This window comes from Populus trichocarpa, chromosome 8 (assembly GCF_000002775.5).
Source record: "Populus trichocarpa isolate Nisqually-1 chromosome 8, P.trichocarpa_v4.1, whole genome shotgun sequence".
Lineage (NCBI taxonomy): Eukaryota > Viridiplantae > Streptophyta > Magnoliopsida > Malpighiales > Salicaceae > Populus > Populus trichocarpa.
Genome location: NC_037292.2, coordinates 3,541,612 through 3,557,943, shown reverse-complemented (window position 1 = coordinate 3,557,943; position 16,332 = coordinate 3,541,612). Strand labels below are relative to the sequence as shown.

Genomic DNA, 16,332 nt, shown 5'->3' with positions numbered 1-16,332 from the left:
AGTCCAACATGTGGTATCTTGAATTTCAAAATCATTGGGTGGTAAATGGTGGTTATATTGAAATTTTACAAGGGTCGGAGTGGTTATAGTTGATTAAAAAAAAAAATTTCTTAAATTAAAAGCCAAAGGTTTGTTAAAAGCTTAAACTTAGACAAGACTGGAAAAGATCCTCTCCAATGATATGATAATGGAAGGCAACATGAAGAGCTTATACACCCTTGATCTACGAAGTTATTTGTTTCGATCACCAACAATACCGAATGTGCTGTGGAAATTAGAATATCTAAGACATTTGCTGGTAGAATACAGTTCAGTTAGTGGTAGTATTAACAGAGTGGATACAATAAGAAACCTGGAGACTTTGAGATGGATAAGAGCTAACAATCTAATTAGTAATGATACAATGTTCAAATTGACTAATCTTCGAAAGCTAGGAATGTTCTTTGATAGGACAGAGGAAGTTGAGGTGGAGAAGATTTTGACAAGGTCCGGCACATTCCAGACCCATGGGAGCTACTCGATTGTCTTGTGATAAGAACACACATGATTTATTGTGTTATTGTGTGTTGAATAATTTAAACCATGTAATCTTTTGTTTTGTTTTCTCGTTTTTAATCGAATTTTTTCACAGATAATAATTCCATTTCTTCTGGATGTTCTGTAACTGATACAATTGAGGGGGGGGGGGGGATGATGAAGGAGAGTCGACAACGAAAAAGTAGAAATTTGAACGCGGCACAAAATCTGAAATAGAAAGAAAAATAAATAAAGTATGAGAGTTAAAATATTTATGTCCCATGTTTAAATATTATTATCCTGTAGACATTCTAAAAAATTCAAACATGAGAGTTGCCTAAAGAATTCTCTATAATTACATCACTTTCTTCTTGAATGATTTGATTTTTTTTATAAACAAATTCGAGTTTTGTGTGGTGTCAATTGCTTGTTTTTTTGTTATTTATTAATTCTCAAATTTGGGTTTTGCGAGTGGGATTTCGTGGTCGGAAAGTGCTTTCACATGGCTCGGTTTGATACATTTTATTAGTTTTACCCACCCTAGATGTCAATTAGATTCTAGAAGCAATTATGCACTTACAATCCAACAAAATATTTTCCAGGGATGGATGCTGATGGATTCAAACACTGTGATATGTCCAGGGACTAGGCCTCGACCACATAACCCACCCAGGGACCAGTAAAATACGTCTGCAGGCTAAAACATCTGCACTGTACTATCTTCTTCATGACAACTAGTAGAATCTCCCACTATGAGAACTGATGAAGACTCTCTTGATCTGATCTAGGCCTCCACTTTGGCTGTCCTTGACTGAGGTATTGTGGCAAGTGCCTTTGCTCGGTCGAACTGCTTGGGCGACTTCCCTTTCTTTGCGTGCTCAAATTGTTGGGATGGCTTTCCTGTCTTGTGTTGGAGGGTTTGAAGCTGTGCTTACGATTGAGAATACACAGACCTACTTATTTGTGATCGGGTCATAAGATGTTGGCCAGCGGTGTAGCTTGAGTTCCCAACAGGAGCTCTAACATGGTGGCCATCAGTATTGCTTGAGTTTCCAGCTGGTGTTCCTGCAATAAAACGTGATATTCGTGGCCTGACTAACGCTTCCAGGACAGAAAACCGATTCTGATTAACCAAGACAAGTTTAAGGTAGGTTGTTTGAATGGCTTCAGATATCTTCACCAGGTTTCCAGCACTAACAGCTCTCGCAGTGTTTTCTGGCTGCTCAAAGGGATCCTCAATCTAAAATAGCTTCTAATTTCTTCCGACTGCCCCGTGAACGGACAAATTCCTAGCTCTGTGGCCTTTGAACTTGTGTCATAGAACTGCAAATATAAAAAATAGATTGGAGTATATCAATAAAAACTCGGATGCAAGCTCCCCCAGGAAATGGGAAAAGCAGGTCGAACTTTGAACAGCTTGCTTATCAGAGAACTTTCACCGAATTGAAAGTTCATTGTTGCATCATAATCGCACCTGAAAACATATAAAATGGAGACATAAACCAGCATTCATACAAGCCAGCACGTCTTTCATCATGGACTCCAATTGCAGGAATTACCTCCTAGGCACATAGAATCGTAAAATAAAATTAAATCACACAATAATTATTACCTTTACAAGTAATGAAATGAATGGCCAGTGATTATCTACATCCTGTGAAATCCTATCTGGACTGGCTTCTCGTAATCTCGTCCCATATTTCTCTACTTCACCGCTATTTGTAGCCCATACTGTTCCCCGGTCCATTTGCTCCGATTGTGGTTCTACGGGCTGTCGTAGAATTTTATGCCTGCCAAAAATTTTCAACTTCAGTGGCTGCAATTCAAGTTGGACTCTAAAGGCCAGGAAGGATAATTAAAGAGATGCGTTTTTTAGATTATTTAAGAAAGAAAACGATCAAATTATCGTTTGACAAAAATTATAAAAAGAATTGTAATTCAGAAATTATTTTTTATAAAAAAATTATAGTAAAAATGGGTTAGTTGAACTTCTGGTTAAAATGATTTAAAATAATCTTTTTTTATGAAAACAAAAGGTATAAGTTAGAATTTCGTTTTACATAACAACTTCATAGAAATATATTTCTTATAAAATATCTTATGGAGAAATGGACTAATATAAACTATTTTACAATGAATTATTTAACTTAATTTATTCTTGAAAAATACTTATAAAATATTATAAAATATTTTACAAGTACTAATACATTGATAATATTATTTAACTATTTTAATTATTATCACATCATTACCATAATACTTCATCGATATTTCATTACAAATTTTATTGTTGTATTCTTTACATCACTACTAGTTGAATGTTGTAAAAAAAATTTTAATATAAAATTATTTTATGTAAAACAAACGTCTTCTAAGGCTATATTTATTTTCTGAAATTCACTTTCCGGAAAACCACTTTCCAAACTTTTCTTTGTTTGTTTGTCATTAGAAAAGTTGGTCAACGAAAAACATTTTCCAGTCAAAAAAAAATTTGGCTTGGTTTTCAAAAAAGTGTTTTCCTGAAAAATTTGGGCGGAAAACACTTTTCAGAAGTTGTGAAAAATTTAAAAATATCATATTATTTGTTAATTATATCAAATTTGGTCCTCAAACTTCTGATTACTATATATATATATATATATATATATATATATATATATATATATATATATATATATACACAATTTTGTTAATTTTTATAATTGTTATTTGCTTTTCTCTTATCATTTTTTTATTAAAACATTTTATGTATCAAATTTGGTCCTCATTCTTTTGATTGTTACTTATTTTATTTGAAATAATTTATGAAATGTTATTTATTATTATTTTAATTTCTTCATCTTTCATTTTTTTTTATTTTTTAGATTTGATTTCTATTATTTTGATTATTTTTTATTTTATATGAGATAATTTATGAAATTATATTTTTTTTTAATTTCATTCTCATTTAACTTTTTAATTTGTAAGATTGATTCCTTATTATTTTAATAAACTTGAGAAAAATAAAATATTAATAAGTTATTTTCCAGCTCATTTTCCATGACATAACCAAACATTGGAAAGTGTTTTCCAACTTATTTTTCATTAAACTACCAAACATCAGAAAATAATTTATTTTCTCGGAATTCACTTTCCAAAAAAAAACTACTTTCCAGCAAACAAACGAGGCCTAAAAAAATTAATTTTTTACTAGAGTAAAATTATTAGCTTAATTTTCCAACCGGCGCCTTTTAATCTCAAACCAAGGTTATTTATAATAAAAATACATCTTTTTTCATCAAAAATTTTTAAAAAAATGATAACTACAAATAAATTTGTAAAAGTTCTACAAAACATAAACTCTATCAAATGACACACAAGCTAACTATAGATATCTGTGAGTGTAGGGGACCAAAAACAAAGCAATTGGAAGCTTATTATTATTGAGTTTCATCTTCATTTTGCTTTTGCCTGCTGTTATCCCCCAATTGTTGTCGGCTTGGTTGTAGGAAAGACATCAACAACAAGAATCGTTCGCTCTCATAAGGGGTTTCATCAAATTAGCAATGCTGATTAATGGTGGTAATTTCTCGAACTGATAAGTGCACTTATTAGATAGACAAAGATCACATGGCTTGGCTGAAGGGGAGAATTATGCCCGTACTGGAAATGATGCCCTACCTAAATGACAATGATATATGATGTATCAGGAGTTTTTGCTCTTCGATGAAATGCATTTATTACTAGAATCTGATGCTCCATAATTCACTTCTTAGATCGTTCAAATGCTTATTCCCCGTACAAGTTCACAGCATTGCCTATCCATAAGAAGCATGAACTTTTATCACGATTAGCATAAAACTAAAGTTAAGTTCAACATGTCAATTTCAGCACAAACCTGTTACGATTGTGGTCAGAATTCATGACAAGAGGCTTCAGAAATTTGACATCGTTTCATCTGATGTCTTAAATTTGATTTCCTTTTCCTTTTCTCCCCGTTGAGAATCAGAACATGCTGTCTTTTGGGAATGGGACACGATTCTGTTCAAAAATTAAACCCTCCTGGATAAATTGACAGTACAGTCGCTGTCTTTCGCAAACTGATCTTATCAGAATATCCGGTGCGGACAAGGACTACAGAGTATAGAGAATTAAAGGCGTCAAAGAGATACAAAGCTGAGGCAAGCAACAAGCAAACGGCAAGAGAAATATTGAGAACCTTTTTTCTATCGAACAACAGTATAAAGGAGGAATGATGCCATATTCCACGGCGTATGAAAATCTTGGACTGGGTTTTTTCGTTCGTTCGTTCTTTCTTTCTTTTCTTTTATTTTTGATGAATCAGAAGACAGTATTATTAGAAAAGCTTAAAGAAAACAACAATGGCCCGGAGTGTGCTCCTGATTTTAGCACGGTACAAGGAAATCCAAAACTCAAATGCTAATCTCAAAGAAAAAATGTGAATATCTTGTATTTACTTCTGCAGGAGATAAAGCTAAGGGCTCAATTGGTATTATACGTGTTTTTATTTTATCTATATGTTTTCATATTAAAAACAGATTATTTTTTTGTTTTAATAAAAAATGTAAAATGTCCACCGCGCGTCGGTTGTCAGGGTTTTTTTAACACCAGAATAAAGCCATCTTCAGAACAAGAAAGTTTTATGTTTCAAAGTCTCAGAAGTTAAAAAACAAGAAGGAAAACGGCAAATAATACCAAGCAACCTCTTGAGTAATCCTGCTATTTGATGTTCAATTCAGCACAGTCACACAATATGCTCATTGTTTCTCTTGAGCGCCGAATCCACAAAACTTTACTCATTTAGATTTGTTCTTATTTTAGTTCGTCGGCCTGGAGAGGAAACCAGGGGCGTACACCACAGAGAAACATCATACAAGTAGTTGAACAGCAACCACATCTCTGATGTCGCGCATTCCTTTTTGATTGTGTTCATTACTGGAAACTTAATTTCGTGTGTGTGTGTGTGTATCATTGGCAGATTGTCACTTATGCAGAGAAAGGTGGCCGAACGTTGACCTCTCCTCCTGAGGTCTGGCTTTATAGTGACTGGCCACGAACTAGTGTTCTGAATGATAGTAATGCTATGAATATGAGCAATAGCGTCCCGTTATGGCCAACTTCCAGATGCCAAAGAGTGTACTCTGAGTCATCCAAAACAAGGCAAATGGCTGACCACTGATAGGTCTCCTCTCAAACAATAAGCTCTGTACTATCATGTTTCCAAAGTGCAGAAACGCGATGGAGACCCATTTACCTAGCTAGCTAGCTAGCTTGTCATTTGGATAGGGATTTACTGTTTCCGGAGTTTATTTTTTAAAATATATTTTTTTAATTTATTAAAATAATATTTTCTCATGATATTTTTTTATTTTTTACACTATAAAATATATTAATTTAAATTTTTTTCAAAAAAAAACGAAGTGCAAGCACTATCCTGAACCGCCGTGCTAACATAAATGGCCCAGACTCATTCCGCACGTCATGCGCTTGATTCACAAATCCAGTCAAAATAATTTACGTTTTTTGAGCAAGTAAATTTACTTGCAAGAAATCAATTACCGAATGAGTGAGTGTCTTCAAGACAGGTTGTGCCATCATCATCAAATCAAAACCAAATCTAGGACAGCAGAGAGAACCGAGACAAAATGCTACGTGTCTGCTGATGATTGTATGTCCAGGTGAGCCCCCCACATCTTGTCAAGAATTTAGAATCAAATAATGGAACACGATATCCACCCTTCCATGTACCCCAGGAGGAACTTAATTATCATCTATCCATCCACAACATCCGCATTATCTCCAAAGTTGACCCCCTCCTCCTCTCTCATGTTAATTTTCCTTCCGGATGTTAAAAAGGAGCATAATCAATCATAATTAACCGGGGAGTATTTTAAACCAACAACCGCACAGGATGAAACATATCGCTGGTCTCCGGCGATAGCAATCGACAGAGAACCAGAGTTACATGCATGCACATCATTTTTAATCGGATCGGCGGATGCCTTCATCTATCCATCCGCCTTCATCTCATCTATGAAGAAAGCTAGTGGAAGAACCATCTCTTTGAATTGATCAGAAAGGATGAAATTTTTCCTTGGAACAAGAAATAATCATATTTTTCATAAGGTCATCCCTGCCTCCTCATTTCTCCGACGTGGGGGGGGGAAACAGAAAGCAATTTCACAGAAATTCCTGGCGATTTAAAGGATATGATCAGACGTGGAACACTGGCACCGGGAATTTACAATAATGGAACGAAAAAAGAAAACTCGAAGGAAAATAACTGATTGATCCATCGAGGAAAAAAGAGCCCCTTAGTTCTTATACACAAATTAGAACCACATTCCCCGCCTCCTCAACCATGCATTCATATTCCTGCAAATTTTTGCAGCCTAGTATAGTAAAACTAACCATTCGTCAAGCTCAGGAGAAAAACCCATGTAAGATTTCCTTTTCCCTTCAAAAAAGGAAACTAGAAAATACAATAAAAAAACCGAATGGCACTGCCCTCCGTATTTTTCTTTAACTGATCTAAATTACATAATTTTTTTTTATCTACTATTGTACTGTTAATGTTGATTTCTTCTCAAATCCACAACAACAACACTAATATTGTCCGTGCTATGTCTAGCCAAGGCCAACTTAGTCAACAGAACTGACGCATCTGAGCAGGCCTTATCAGAGCTCCCAAGGGCGCCATTAGAACCTGGTGGTGAAGGTGGCTTTTGGGCACGGAGGCACATTCGCACAACCCCACAAGCAGTGTCATTTGACACCACATCCCACAGTCCATCACTTGCCAATATCAAACACTCATCCTCCTCCATCCGTTCCGTCACAGTCACTTCCGGTTCCGGTATGACGTAGGGCTTCAAGTAATTGTCACCTGATGACAAGCCAAAAAAACATGAGTACATGAATCAAGCAGAAACCAGCCACAATTTGATGGGGGTGTAATAAATCAAGTGCAATGTTAATTACCTATGGCTCTAGACATGGCCAAAACACCAAGGACTCTTGGGCCATCCCAATAAATTACACGCCCACCAGCTTCTTGGATTCGAAGCAATTCATCTGGTCGATCAGGCTGTAATTACAAATATAAACAGAAGTCAGCAAAATAAAATCGAAATAAAATCTACATCATGATTAACAATAATATTATAATTAGGTCCTAAGAATTAAAAATGTGCACGGCACACGCCGATTCCTAAAAAGTTCCTTAGCTATCAACAATCAACAAAGCTAAAGCTCAAACCTTGACCCACATCCGCACGCCTAATTCTTTTAGTGGAAACAACATTTCGACTTGTTCTTTAACATGGTTCATAAATAATCACTCCAAACAAAAACTAAAAGCATGGATCAATTTAAAGGAAATGATTAACCTCACCTTGTGATCAGAGGAGAGAGGAATAGCGACACCGTTTCGACAAAGCACGGCACGAGAATCGCCACAGTTGGAGACAATAATCTTCTCAGGCGTCACCACAGCAACCACAGCAGTAGATCCAACGGCGTCGCCTTGTGGCGTCTGTAACCCACACCTACAAGTAGAACAGTTTTCTCCTTCAACGCACCAATTACCCACTTCTTTATCCATCTCTACAAAACTTCTCTCCATAGTTTCCTTCCATTCTACACTTTCTTCTTCTTTAAAACCTTCAACTTCTTGTTTTACTATCTCATGCAACCGATCTCTACACTTCATCGCCACCTAAATTAAAAATAACACACCAAAATCAGCACCATAAAATAACATGATTAAAAAAAAGAAACTGGAAAGCAATTTAAGGGAGGAAGTTCGCTCTTACATGTGAGCAACCATGACCGTCGAAAACACCAAAATACGAGGTGTTTTTTGTAGTAAAAGAAGTGTGTATCGAAACGGCGTCTTCCATATCTCTTCTTCTACCACAAACAGAAGTCATGCCGAATTTAAGAGCTTCTTTCAATTTCACAGATTCTGGTTTACTTGAATCCGAGATGCTATTGTTTTTATTTTCTTCAATTCTTTTGCAGTTTTCTACTGCGTTACCACAATCACGTGAGATGGGAATGGGAAACAACTCGAGTTTCTTCCTTTTCGCCGGAGCGACATCCAAAATCGTCGACGGTGGAACAGACACGTCGGAAACCAACCGGAGTTCTAATCTCCTGCGTCTTGATGCTCGTGACCTTGCCTCAACTGCTGCAGCTGCTTCATTCTCAGCAACAACTCCGCAGCAAATCCCAGCCATTAGTTCAGATTCACAGGCAATAAAAATACTCAATAAGCAAAAACAAATCAACTATCTCCAAAATCCTCAAGTAATAATTAATTAAGGGGGGTAACAGAGAGAAATGAAAAGAGAGACGATAGATCTTTCTTGCACAGAGAGAGGAGCTATAAAATGACAACGAAAAGGAGGAGGGACTAAAAAAGCGAGATGTTTTCACCTGGGGGCCACGATGACATGACGGGCAGGACTGCCCGTCACCGTCACGGGCAAGAAGGATCCGACATGTACAGATGGTATGAATTGATCTACTGAATACGAAGGTGCTGATCTTCACCGTCCATTTTTCTCTTTCCTTGTAGTAATTCACCACGTGTTAACCTTTCTATCGAAATATTGACGTGTCCCAATAGAATACGAACACGCGCTGTTGCAGCTTCCTTTGTTTCCTGACACGCATGTGGTCCTGAAATCTTATTTTAAGTATGATTTTGTTTATTTTAATAAATTTAGTTTGGTACTGTTTAAACGGAGGTCTCGTTTTCTAATTGCAAAGATATCACCACGTGGCAGAGATCTTCGAATACGAGATTCGTGTCTGATTACTCTCTCTGCACACGCGCTCCGCGGGTTCCGAGTAAGGACATAGGTAATAAGTGCACGGCCTTTTTTACGTTATTGCAATTTGCTGTCTTGGTGCCCTGCTCTAGGTTTTAGATCATGAGCCATGATCCCATGCGGCCACCGAAAAGAAGACCATGCTCTCATGTTGAAGAAACCTTCCCACGTGACACGTGGGTGATATTTTCATGGTTGTCAATATTTTATTAGATCATCTTGTGTAATTAAAATTTCTTAAATTATACAGGACCGTATTTACAGAAACTGTCAGCTTCTAATATAAGAAACAAATTTGCTCCGGCGAAATTCATATAATTTCAAAAATCATCCAAAAGTTTAGGTGTCAGTGCATTTTTATTATCAAATTTAAATCAATCTCCATGTTTGTTTCTTGAACAATAATTTCTGAGAAATCACTTTCCAAACTTTCCTGTATTTGTTTGCTATTAAAAAAGCTGGTCAACAAAAAACACTTTCCGGTCAAAGAAAAATTTGGTTTGGTTTCCAGAAAAGTGTTTTCTCTTTTGGTTGTGTTTGTTTTCCGGAAAGTGGTTTTCGAAAAATCACTTTCCAAACTTTCATGTGTTTGTTTGCCATTAGAAAAATTGGTCAACGAAAAACACTTTCCAGTCAAAGAAAAATTTGGCTTGGTTTTTAGGAAAGTGTTTTCCTGTAAAATTTGGGCGGAAAACACTTTCCGGAAGTTGTGAAAAATTTAGAAATGTCATTATTTACTGATTATATCAAATTTGATCCTCAAACTTTTGATTGCTATGTATAATTTGTTTTGAATATTTATTTTTTAATTTCATCCCTTAAAATTTAATTTTTATATTAACTTTGGTCCTTATTTTTATAATTGCTATTTGCTTTTTCTTTATCATTTTTTTATTGAAATTTTTTATCTATCAAATTTGGTCTTCATTCTTTTGATTGTTACTTATTTTATTTGAAATAATTTATGAAATATTAATTATTATTATTTTAATTTCTTCATCTTTCTTTTTTTTAATTTTTTAGATTTGATCTCTATTATTTTGATTATTATTTATTTTATTTGAGATTATTTATGAAATTATATTTTTTTTCAATTTCATTCTCATTCAACCTTTTAATTTGTAATATCTGTTTCTCATTATTTTAATAAACTTGAGAAAAATAAAACATTAATATGTAACACCCCACCCCAATAGCAAGATATTGTCCGCTTTGGGCCTCCCAGTCCACCCAAATCCAGGCTTCCACCCAGGTCTCCCTCACGGGTTTGTTCTTGGCAGCCACGCATGGTCCCAAAACGCGTTTTACTAGTCAAGGTAAGCATGCACTGATAAAGCCCTGGCTCTAGATGCTCGCTTCCGATGTGGGATCTTATAAATAAGTTATTTTCCAGCTCATTTTCCATGACATAACCAAACACTGGAAAGTGTTTTCCAACTTATTTTCTATTACACTACCAAATATCAGAAAATACTTTTCTGGAATTCACTTTCCAAAATAAAACTACTTTTCAGCAAATAAACGGGACTTAATATGTTTTTCCAGGGCAGGTTGTAAAATTAGTATGCAAACAATAATTAAAAACATAAAAATAATATCTGGCTAACATAATAACTCAATGAGAGAGAGAGAGAGAGAGAAGAGGGGGGGGGGGAGCAATTACACACAAAATTTCCTAAGAAGTTCTTGCATTCTATTCAATTTTTTTGAGAATAATAATAAATTACTTGAATATAATGAATGGGGCTTTGATGATGACTACGATGATTCGCTTATTAAATAAAGATAATATTTGGGAGTATGGTAGTTTTTTTTTAGTGTTTTTTTTAATTATTAAAATAATATTTTTTATATTTTTTTAATTATTTTAATATCATCATTTCAAAATAAATTAAAAATAATAAAAATAAATTTTAACCGATCTTTATCTGTACAATACTCCTAAATTGTGGTTTTTTTTTTCTTCTTTCCTGGAAAGTAATAATTACCGGTATCTTTATCATAACAGAGGTAAACAGGGTGGTGGGGATGATATGCTCCTCTGCCTGCTCTTGTGTTGTCTAATAGAGCGTGATACAACGCGCGAGATGGTGCATCGACCAGTGATCAATCTGGTGCAATCGCTTTATTCTGGTTGTTACAGTTGTTCGATGAAAGGGTCTACAGAACGAGGGAGATTTGGACACGTAATGTTCCTCATGTCAACATCAATTGACTCTACCTTTTGCAGAATATCTTAATGTTTGGTTACCGTATTGCAAGACACGTGTCTATCAAATGACGTGGAGCTGAAGGTGCAAACGCCCCCTCGGTTTTTGAGCATAGACATGTCTCCAGCGTTCACACTTGCCTTTCCATTAAATTTTGCCGTCCTCGACCCAATTTTGGATAGGTATCCACCTTCCGAGTTTTATTGGCTGTTCGGATGTGATTGTGATTGCTTGTGGTTTATTATTTTTCTTGATCATTTAACTTCTGACCCTATATTATAAATAATTACTTTAATATTTTTAAATATATTAAAATATTTTTGAAATGAAAAATAAAAAGTGTTTCCGCATTCTAAAAGATAAATAGAGACATTAAAAAAAAAAAACTAAAATTGGAGTCAGGTATAGCTTCAAAATTATCCTTTTCAAGTTGGAACAATTATAACGTTACGTGAGTTTTCGAATTTGATTCTTGTTCGAGCAAAAAATAAGATGCGTCCTTGTATTGATTTGTGATGCCGTGATTCATGTCATGAGGGAAAATAGATAGAAGGAAGAGATTTTTTTATTATTATTAATGCGGGTGTTCGGCCAGCTTGCGTGTATCTTGATTAATCTAACGGATCCTAAAATTAACAACCACGTAAGCCTCCAGTAACTATGAGGTTTGTGAAACTTGAACCGGTGATCTCTAGAAAACAAATATAAAATCTGACAAGTTAAATTATACTTCTCAATATTAATACAACTAAGAGTTTTAGTTACGGTGATGTGAATGCAAAACATCTCCTGTTGTGATGGGATGTCCTTCATCATGCTCCCACGTATCTATATTTTTTTTTATTATTATTAACGTAGATTTTTGGATTAATTTATGCGCATTACAATTAATTCTATGGGTTCTAAAATTAACTATCATATAAGTTTCTAATAACCTTGAGGTTTGTAAGATTTAAACTGATAACTCTAAAATCTAACGAATTAAACTATATCCTCTATTATTAACAAGAGGGGTGTTATATGCTTATTTTTCTTTCATTCTCCGTGGCTCGTTGATTGTTGTAGCAAATCAATAACTTCTGGCCCTATGTAATGAACAAGAGGCGGTGTTATATGCTTTTTGGATGAAGTTTTTTCTAAGTGTTTTTTCATAATTTTAATATAATAATATTAGAAAAACTATTTTTTTAATATATTTTTAATACAAAAGATATTTTTATAAAAATATACGGTACCATTACCGAACATCTTTTGACTGGCACCCTTGATTTTTCGAAACTCCATGACAATTAATGTATTTGAACTCCCAGAAATTGTTTACATTATTTATGTAAATGATGGTTTAACAAACCATTTGGTGCCGACCACCATGCACGGGACATGGACACCGGAGAATTTCTGAGAAGGGACGGCCTCGATCTGTGATTTATATATTTGCTTGCATTTTTTTAAATCCATCTGCTTTCCTTGTCTAGATCTACCAGAACTTCAGCTAATCGATCGAGATATGAAAAATTGATGCATCTTAGTGGATTGAGGTCTCATCTATCAAAATATAAAGATATACTTAAAAAAAAAAAATAGCATGTGCATGTACATTAATTTTTCAGAAAACGAGTTAAAACGTGACATACCATTAAAATAGGTCCGTCAATCAGGCACTCCCTCTACATCCCAGTTTCAACGACTCTCTCGAGTTTTCAAGAGATCAATTTTTAAACATTTTTTTTTCGAACCAAATAAAGATTTTAAAACAATAGCTTTAAATAAAAATATAAACTTTAATCTTTCGAAAACTTAATTCTTTATTGTTTTTTTCGATCATTAAAGTCAGTTATTGCTTAAAGTTTAATATTTCTGTTTACTTTTCAAAACTAACGATTAGGATTATAAACTTTCACTATAAGTCAAGAGCAAAAAAAATTGGAAAGAATCGAACAAGATTTGGAGATGGATTACGACAATTGTGTAATTTGAAATTTGGGATCCCATCAACCCACAGTAATTATTCACACCAGCCCTTGAAAAGTAAAAGAAGCGCCTGTTATATATATATATAAAAAATACATTAGTAACCATCTAGGTGGTGGTCCAGTGGTAAAAACTTGGGACTAAGAGGTTTGCTCCCTTTGTGATCTCAGGTTCAAGCCCTGTGGTTGCTCATATGATGGCCACTTGAGGCTTACATGGTCGTTAACTTCAGGGCCCGTGGGATTAGTCGAGGTGCGCGCAAGCTGGCCCGGATACCCACGTTAAACTAAAAAAAAAATACACTAGTTTAATTAATTAATTTATCTGTTGTTCTTATTGCACTACGAGTAGGATAAAAATTATATGACTGCATTAAAAAATATAAAAAATGTTTTTTCCTTACTTGCATGTTATAAAATACTTGAAATAAAGATTAAAAATTCAATCAGTGCATTAGAATAAATTAATTAATCACTATAAACATTAATAAATGATAACAAATATGTTGAAACTATAGTTGTGAAAGAATTTAAGTTGAAACTATACAAATATATCATACTATATTGATCGCATTAGGCTTTAATCAACAAATAAAATTTAGAATTCAAGTCAAAATATGATACCGATCATGCATATTTTTTCTAAGCTAAGTGATAAAAAAATAATGAAATGATTTTTTTTATTTGTATTTAAATATAAAAAATCAATGATAACAAAGGGATACATTACAATTTTTTTTATAAAAACAATCAAGTGGATCATTAAAAAAAAGCCCTCTGTATGATGTGTCACGACCTGTCGAATCAATAATTTACACCAAGGGCTCAGTGGGGTCTAATAATTTGTTTTAATAAATTTATTTTTATATCTTAATGAAAACTAAAAAGAATTGTAAAGAAAAACCCATCAAAAAGCTCAGGTGTGCGGGCCTAATGGCTAACACGTCTGGGTATATGAAAAAAAAAGCAAAAGTTCACGCGCTTAAGCCTTGTATTTTTTTTTTTAAGATGCGGAATCATGGTATTGGGACTTGTGCCTAAAAATCTTTTTTTTTTCCAACCTTTTTTAAATTAAGAAATACCTTTTTGAGGTAATATTAAAGTTTGAAATAACAACTATTCAACTCTTTCCATCAAATATAACACGTGGACACCAAGATTAACCAATTTTGGTGGTCAAATAGGCAAAAACAATGACTTTCTTCCTTTACGCAGAAATCCGATGAAAATTTATCTCCCCTTGAAAAATTAGGGATTTAAAAACAATAAAAATAAAGTTGTGTATCAAAATTAAATTTAAAAAATTATAAAGGACCAAAAAATTTAATTTTATAAATTAGGGGATTAAAATATATTTTTTACACCAACTTTAAACGCACCGCTTATTTTCAACGTCTTGTTCTAAGTCGGTTCATTGTTTTTTTTATTTTATTTTTAACCAATAAATTTGATGGGACGCTAATTTTGCAACTAAAGAAAACAACCGAGAAAAAAAAAAACCAAGGTGAAAAAAATTGAAATGGCACCACTTTCCAAAACACCCTTGTATTTTAATATATTTAGTTATTTTACTTTCCCGTGAGTTATCTGACAAACTCACCTTAATTAATTAGTTCACGTAGTAGCTGATGAAAATTATGATTGTATTTTTATTTTTATTTTAAAAATTTATTTTTAACTTGTATATTAAAATAATTTTTTAAAAAAAAACTGAAAAAAAAAAATCTCAAACTTTTCACAAAAAACAGACAGTGCCGAAAACCACCATGAAAACTGTGGTCCAGGGTAGTACAAGCACTCGCCATCAAAAATTGCCACGCACAACATAAAAGCTGTCAAGCATGATCCTCAACACTCTGCGAGGGGTGACGTAACACAAACCGGTTGGCAGGTGATTGAGAAAGCATGCATGACTAACCACTAACTTTTTTATAAACAGAAACCGGCACGGACCTCTGGCCTGCTTTAGCTATGATTGGGATTACCGCCCAACTGTTTTATGATTTTTTTTTTGTCATTTTTGTTGGGCTTTTAAGATAATTTAATATTAAAAATAAAAAATAAAATAATAATAATAATTTTAATATATTCTAAAATAAAAAATATTTTAAAAAACAATTTATATCTTACTCCCGAAGTTATTGTCTTAATTTCTTTACATAACCAATATTAACGTAGGAAAGCACCCAATGCCCTCGAGCACAAAAGTACGTAAAAGCAAGAGGATTGTGCTATTTCAAGACACGTACGTGCAATGCGTGCTTGAATACTATAGGGTATTTCAAGCTTTAGGTTGGCCTTGCAATCACATAGGTGTGTTATACGGTGAGATAAATTAAATTATATATGGTTCGGAACTTCTTGAAGTAAACTAAGAAGAGATTGGGGTTTTTTCCACTGTATCCGACTATATGATTTAAGCCATGAAGGTATTGGTGTCAGTCTGGAAAGATATTTTGTTAGCTTTCGTGGCAGTAACATTGTTAATTATCTAATTGATGTATCTAGAGCTCGAGTATACAAGGAGGTTTTGGAAAATAACAGAATCCATTTTTTATTACAAGAATGCAAGGATGATTCGTTGATTTCAAGTGCTTTCTTGCTCTCTTTCTTTCTTAATATATATTTTTTTTCCATGTCACTGTATATCTGGGTCATGTGGGGAATTCAGTTTATAAATTTTTTACTGATAAAAATTTGACGAGGGCAAAAAAAATTAAAAAATTTCCAATAAATGATACATAAAACCAGGATAAAGCTTTAGTTTTGGATTCTTTGGATTCAAACCCGGCGAAAAGG

General features: G+C 33.9%; 1 protein-coding gene across 1 annotated transcript; it reads right to left on the bottom strand.

Moving 5' to 3' along the window:
- Positions 1 to 6,785: 6,785 nt before the first annotated feature.
- LOC7467562 (protein phosphatase 2C 37) lies at positions 6,786 to 8,912 on the bottom strand. Its single transcript, XM_002311147.4, has 4 exons — positions 8,331 to 8,912; positions 7,910 to 8,233; positions 7,498 to 7,603; positions 6,786 to 7,402 (listed from the first exon to the last, which is right to left on the bottom strand). The coding sequence occupies exons 1-4, from the start codon at positions 8,754 to 8,756 to the stop codon at positions 7,086 to 7,088; spliced, it is 1,173 nt and encodes a 390-aa protein (XP_002311183.2). The 5' UTR covers positions 8,757 to 8,912; the 3' UTR covers positions 6,786 to 7,085.
- Positions 8,913 to 16,332: the final 7,420 nt, after the last annotated feature.